This window comes from Glycine soja, chromosome 6 (genome assembly GCF_004193775.1).
Source record: "Glycine soja cultivar W05 chromosome 6, ASM419377v2, whole genome shotgun sequence".
Taxonomy (NCBI): Eukaryota; Viridiplantae; Streptophyta; class Magnoliopsida; order Fabales; family Fabaceae; genus Glycine; species Glycine soja.
The window spans coordinates 15,563,504-15,570,721 of record NC_041007.1 but is presented as its reverse complement, the minus strand read 5'-3'; the positions used below and the strand labels follow the sequence as shown (position 1 = coordinate 15,570,721).

Sequence of the window (7,218 nt, the reverse complement as noted above, 5' to 3'; positions counted from 1 at the left end):
CTGCTAGCTGGTGGTCCAGGCTTTTGTGACTTTTATCATGTTTCTAGAGCTTGTAATTTTGTAACTGGTGCTTTGGCTAAGCTAGCTTTTGTTTATGGGAAAAACTATTGAATGTAAGATTATTCTCATCACTTATTCCCTCTTATTATGGTTGATTGTGATTCTATTAATTCTTCTTTGTTAATGAAATTTTACCACTTAAAAAAAACTAAATGTCCTTTTTTTAATCCCAAACTACATATCTAAATCGGATTGAACCAAGCATACAAACTACACTTAAACATGTTTAAGTGAGAGTATACTAAAATGAATCACCTCTTAGCAAGTTCTCTTGTTATACTTATACCTCTTTACAAAATGGATAAAAATAAATAAGAATTTAACTTCTTAGTTTAAAATACTACTACTACTACTGCATATTTTATCTTTTGTTGTTTCGATTTGTTGTCTAAACTCTATAGCATCTATATCGAACCATGATGGGAATGCTTATAGCCTTTACGTACATAGTTCTTAAGGTTAGGAAATTGTGTACATACCTAGATTGGATCGGATCGTGATATGTATTACATGTCATATCCCATTAGGGCGGGGGGGGGGGGGGGGGGGGGGGGGGCTATAATCCAAGCTATACCTTATAGTGGCGATATTGATCCAATCTAAGGTGAAGATTATGAAATTAAAGGAGATATTCTAATAAGACAACTTGACTTAGAAAGATCCAGTTAATTTAAACTTAATCACACTCCAAGATCAATGGAATATAACATAACATATTGATATGTCATAAATACACCAGCCCATAAATATGAAAATGAGGTTGGACAATTGACAATAATAAATAACTTTCTCTTTGACTTAGGTTAACTCTATTACTAAGTATTCATATCCAACATTAACTTATAATAGGATTGGATTTTAGTTACAATTTTCAAATAACATGTTGAGCAAAAAGTTACAAGAAATATTTTTTTTACACAAATCATGATTTGAGTATTTTCAACACGAATCAAAACACTCAATTACCATTGTTGTTAGTGTCTTTTGATTATTGCTGTTGTTGGAGACTTGGCGTCATGTTAACCTTTGTATGGATTGAGATAAAGTGAGAGAGAAAAAAGTTTAAGATAAATTGTCATTTAATTTGTCTTGTTTGAAATAGCAGACGAAATATAAAATATGAAAATTGAAAAGCTTCCGTGGCAGTCCCGCTAAAATCTTGTCTTCTTGACGTGGCAAAGAAAAGTGGGCGTTGGGGGAGGTAAAGGGGCACTAATTTGCAGTATCCAATTTTACCATGTGTTCACAATACAACATGGGACGGGCATAAAAAAAAAAAAAAACACAACATGGGAAGGGTTAGTTTTTATTAGAATAAGTTAGCAAAAATAATACACTCATAGCTATTAATGAGTTTAATATACTTTTTTTTAACAACGAGTTTAATATACTTAATCATGTTTAAAAATAAACAGAAAATAAAAATTAAACAAATAATTATAACTAAATTTAGTCATATTTAAGTCAAATATATTATTATGTGTTTAAAAAAGTTTAATGCTAACTTTTCAAAAAAATTGAAAATAGCTTTTTGTTTTTTGGAAATTGATCATAAGCTATTTTATTTTCATTTCACCAAAAAGCTATTTTCAAAGTTTGAATAAGTTAGGAATAAACTTTTTTATACACCTAAAAATATATTGCTGAATAAGAAAAGCTAAAAATATATTGACACATATATTTTTAGTTCATTTAAATATGACTAAATTTAGTTTTAATTATTTATTTATGTTTATTAATTTTAGTTTTATAAATTTTAAAATAATTCTGTTATTATTTAGTGAAATGTTACATACATGATACATACGATCATGTTATGTCAATACTCATTCTGAAATGACATGTTATTACTTATAGTAAGTATGTAGTATGTAGTATTAGTAAATAGCAATATGGATTTTGTTTTTAAAGTTAGTAAAATTTATTATCACTAAAATTAATAAAAAGAAAAAATAGTTAAAATTAAACTCAACTATAAGGAGTCTATTGGATTAGAATTTTAAAAGATTATTTTTCATATAAAATCTTATAAGCTTTAAAGATTAAATAAGAATGTTATGACTTATCATATTCTTTTAAAAGACTTTTAGAATTAAGAATTTGTAGTTTTAATTTTAATGAATTTATAAAATTTGAAAGAATCTTTTAAATTCTTAAAATCACATTTAAAATTACAAGAATTAGTAAAATAATAATAAAAAATAATCAGATTTGGATAAAAAATAAAAAAAAAGTATTTTTTTAATCTTTTAATAGTTAAATTAATTATAACTTTATGTCTTTTTATATTAATCATTCGTGCATTAACATTTTCTCATTTTTCGTTTTTGGATTTTAACAATAAAGTTAGAAGTATACACTGATTTTCTGTTTATTTTTTTTTAATTACTGTAATGATTTCAATTTGATGGTTGTTCAATCTCAATTAAGTTAACTTTAATTGCTATAGTTTTTTTATAGGTAATTGCTACGTAGATTGAATGTTTGTGTTACGATCCCACTAAAAGCATTACAAGGGGTAACCGAAAACAAAGTCCATCCCAGTAAATACAAAGCTGAAAAAAAACACAACACAAATCCATGGAAGCTGCATAATCACACCACCCTCAACAACTATGGTTATCGAAACAACAAAGCCCAACAACACCACAAATTGCAATCCTAATACTCATCAGACAGCCAATCATGACAAGCATGAGTCCTTCCAATGTAAACTATAAAGCCTTGCTACGTTAATTTCAATTGCTATAAGTTGTGCAGTTGAAAAACTATATATACAAGGAAAGCTAAAAAAATACTTTGCTGTGAATTCCTTTACTGAAAATTGTTCGGAACCACGTTCTTTGCAAAAATATGACGAGGAATTCTATATTGTCTTTAATATGGAGAGAAAAAGTTATGTGTAAGGAAAAAATAGCAAAGTCTCATAGCCAATAAGAAAAAAAAGTCCAGAAAAATCCTATAGTTTTGGGTGAGATTACTTGATGTATTTTCTAGTAAAAAGTCAAATGAAATCTATCAGAATTCATCATAAAAAAAATAATCTTTATATTTTTAAATATCTAAAAACTTTTTTAATTTATAATTTTTTTTAATAAAATACCACTAAATTTTATTGACTTCTTAAAAAAAATCTTAAAAATATTAATTAAATATTATAAGACTTATTTATATAATTTAAATGTTTTATTAAATATTATAAGACTTTTTTATTAAATAAGAAAGTCTTTTAAAATCATAACCCAATACAGCTGGAACAACTATTCGATCCAACAATATTTAATCCTAAAATGATTTAATAAACTTTAAAAATGGCATAAATTCTGATTTTTGACAAAGCTAGAACTGTAGATATTTTTCTCTTTCATCGACAAAAAATATCATGCGATTATCACCAAACCGCTTTATCGGTGACGGCGTAGATTGAGGAGGCACTAAATCTAACATAATAATTTAGCGACTATTTTACAACATTTGTCCGACAAATGCCCATAATACCCTCAATGGCTCTCTGTTTTCCTCGTCCCAAATCGAAAATCCGCAAAACAAGGGCTGATTTTGGCATCTCATTCTTTAGATATTTATTCATTTATAGTACCACCTGATTCATCTATGATCAACCGTAAATAACGGTGGCAGCGCTAAATCCAATCCAATATTAGAAGAAAAAGAAAACCCGCGGAAAACGTGCTAGCACACATCAATAAAAGTACCAAAGCTAATGATCATTCTGATTCCATTCTATTCTCACGATCTGATTTGATTTCGGAGCTGTGGGTTTTATTGAAAAAAATAACAAGAAAAAAAAAATTAAAAGCAAAATGATGCAGTCGTTGATGAGCATGAAGGCTTGCGTGGGTACGAGGTTACCAGTTTTAACGAACTCCGAGGCGAGTACGAGGAAGCAGCGCGTGAATTATCCGAACCGTAGGTATGGGAGAAATGTGATTGTTTCGTGCGGTTTGGAGAGGAATGGGAACGAAGGAATGGGTTCGAACGAAGGTTCGTTTAGCCATAATTACGCTATCTTGAAGCACCGGATGGAGAAAGTGGCTAAGTCCGAGGTTAGTGTTTTTGTTTTGTGTGTTTAATTGTTTTTTTTTTTAAAGAAGGAAATGTTTTTTCTTCTTCTATTTTATGATTAATGAGGTTCGTTGGTGGTTCCTCGGGTTTTGGAAAGAGGCTTCTTATTTTATGGAATTTGAAACGGTAGTATTACGAAGAGGCTGCGAGGATTCGTGACTCGCTCAAGTGCTTCGAAGATGAGGTTCCCGTTCTGCGTCTTCGGAGATTGTTGAAGGAAGCCGTTGCTGATGAGAGGTTTCAGGTGGCTATTTTGTTACTCATATTCATTTCAATAATTTTTTTTATTAAACTAATATTTTGGCATGTAGGTTACATAAGACCATTGTTTTCTTGGTTTGCTCATGATAATGTTTTAATGCTAATGATGGTTGGAAGTGATTTTGTGTTTGTGTTGATTGAACTTACTGTCTCTTCTCAACAATGATATAGTTGGGAAAGGTGACAATGCTATGATGCATTTTACATTTAATGGACTATGGTGGTCTTTTGTTTCTTCTACCCAATGATGTTCTAATACACCCTTCCCAATAATGTTCTAATACACATTTTCAACTTTGTATAAAATGTGTTTTTGTTCCATCAAGATTTGGTCAAATTTAATGTTTGTTGGTGTATCTTAAAGATGAGTTTAATATGTATACAAGTAAAATAATTTTACAGTATTATCTAATTATAAATTACTGTTTGAATTATTTTAAATTTTTTTATATTATGAATGTATAACTTCTTTTTTAATTGACAAATATGTTCTTCTTATTTCTGAAATACCATGGAATTAGTCTTGATGCCATGTGACAACATCAACCGGTAGCCGTGTCAGCAAGCAGTGCTAAGGCGTTAAGGGTGATGGACCAATTTCACCTATTTTCAGAAATGCAAGGACCGAAAGTATAGAAATCTAAATCTTGATAAAAAAAATCTTAAAATAAAGTAATGTAAAATACATTTTACAGTATATATTAAATTACTTCTTGAAATTATAGGCACAGGTTATTTTTAATTGTTTTTTTAGAAGATTAATTTAGTTCTTAAAATTATACCAATGTTACTTTAGTCCTTATTTTTTTATTTGAAGGATCACAATGGTTGTTTCACTCGTTTGATGTTAGAAACTAAGTCTAAAATAACTGTTATTTTTTAAATTCATGACAATTTTGTAATTTAAGAACTCAATAAATCAGAACTTTTAGAGACTAATTTGGTATGCTACTCTGGTTTGTTTCTCTTAAGCCTGGGTTTGTAATACGCACATATCTCAAATTGTAAAAATGTGGCCAGTTATCCATTTTTTGACAACCTGTTTACCCCTTTTCTTCATATGCAGGACGCAGCCAGATATCGTGATGAGCTCAAAGCAATTGCTCCACATTCTCTCTTAAAATGCTCAAGTGATGCGACAACCTTGGTATGGGCACTACTTACTTTTATTAAATAGATTTATTCCTATGAATTCCAAAAGGAAAGAGATGATGAAATTCACATATCATGTGAGACATCACATTAACATAATTGTAAAGTAAAAAATGGATTTATACATTTTAATTTTCAACTTGTTCAGGGAATCCGTGTCCAAGTTAAGAGTGCATATATAGAGGCCAGAAGTCAGCCTTCAGAGGAGGTATATTTCTATGAATACAGAATCAGAATTACCAATAATACAAACCGCCCTGTTCAACTTCTCAGAAGGCATTGGATTATATCTGATGCTAATGGGAAAATTGAAAATATCTGGTTAGTTAACTATTCTGATATTCTCTCATTCTCGCTTAATCTATGTTCTTTATGATTTAATTGTTTTTTCATTTTCTTTTATACTCATGTGGATTCAAGTTTAATATAACTTCTGTACTTCATTTTTCGCGTGCAGGGGAATTGGAGTTGTTGGTGAACAACCAGCTATCTTTCCAAGGAGTAGTTTTGAATTCTCTTCTACATGCCCTTTAAGCACACAAAATGGTAGAATGGTAAGAAACTTTCTTTTATTCCTTATTTTTTTATGGAATCACCTTGCCTATTTGGAAAATACTTTTTTTCTTTAATTGAAGGTACTATTTTATTCCAAAATAGACCAACTAGATAAAAGATGATTAGTTGAATGTCAAATAAAAAGTTCCAGATATCTTTGGTTAGACAAAAAAAATTGTTTTTTTATTGTGAAGTTAGATGATTAGATGACTGGTTGCATTCTTTTTTCATTATTTCATGACTACTCTCATTTCTACATATTGAATCTTATCATCATTTTAACTATGCAACACTCTCAATTGCATTTTCTTTGTAAAAATTTCCTATGACGACTTTCCTCCATCACTTGATACTTCTCAAAGTTTTTGAATACATTGGTTTCCATTTTGATTCACAATTGATTTCAACTATCAAGTGTTTCTAGATGCTTAACTCTATTCTCCTATGATGCAGGAAGGTGACTTTGAGATGATATATGTTGATCGAGTAGGCTCAAGAGCATTTAATGTTGCCGTTGCCCCTTTCTCACTCTCTCTACTTGGAGATGGTGAAACTACTTGAGAATTGAGATAGAATGGCAGCATCACCTTCTCATATTGTTCCAAATAAGCATAATTAACTTCTCATATAATTAGTGATAGTAAATGTTTTGCTGGACGTACAAATTTCTTTCTTATTTTTTCTATTTGACGTTATTGTCTTGTTTTGGGGTGGTGTGTACAGAACTCCAGGAAGAAATTAAATCATTTTTCATGTGTATATATTATTGACATTTCAAGTTGTATTATGATTTCTAGCAAAAACATAAGTGAAAAAGGATAGAAAGAGAATTGATGATCTAATTATTAGAAAAAGGAGTAACCAAGAAGGCGAAGTGATATACATGCTGGTTCGTGTTGGACTCTTGCTAGCATTGTTTTCAAACGATTATATCAAGTCACTAAATTGAAAAAGAACATACCAGAATTATTTAATTTAAAGAGTACTAGAACAGTTGTCACTTATATTAATTATTAACAATGATAATAATCGGAATTGAAGAAACACGTTGAATATGTTTTTCTTTTATTGGTGGAGATATAAGGTTGGGGGGATGATTAAAAAAGA

General features: G+C 29.7%; 1 protein-coding gene across 1 annotated transcript; it reads left to right on the top strand.

The window, feature by feature from the left end:
* The first annotated feature begins 3,523 nt into the window (after nucleotides 1-3,523).
* On the top strand, nucleotides 3,524-6,865 carry LOC114416441. Its single transcript, XM_028381308.1, has 6 exons — nucleotides 3,524-4,124; nucleotides 4,274-4,387; nucleotides 5,471-5,551; nucleotides 5,705-5,877; nucleotides 6,014-6,110; nucleotides 6,565-6,865. The coding sequence occupies exons 1-6, from the start codon at nucleotides 3,882-3,884 to the stop codon at nucleotides 6,670-6,672; spliced, it is 816 nt and encodes a 271-aa protein (XP_028237109.1). The 5' UTR covers nucleotides 3,524-3,881; the 3' UTR covers nucleotides 6,673-6,865.
* Nucleotides 6,866-7,218: the final 353 nt, after the last annotated feature.

Bases quoted from the DNA above. Each gene is read 5' to 3' on its own strand.
- LOC114416441 (XM_028381308.1), top strand. From the start codon at position 3,882: ATGATGCAGTCGTTGATGAGCATGAAGGCTTGCGTGGGTACGAGGTTA. The intron at 5,878-6,013 runs GTTAGTTAACTA...TTTCGCGTGCAG, and splicing joins GGGAAAATTGAAAATATCTG to GGGAATTGGAGTTGTTGGTG. The intron at 6,111-6,564 runs GTAAGAAACTTT...CCTATGATGCAG, and splicing joins GCACACAAAATGGTAGAATG to GAAGGTGACTTTGAGATGAT.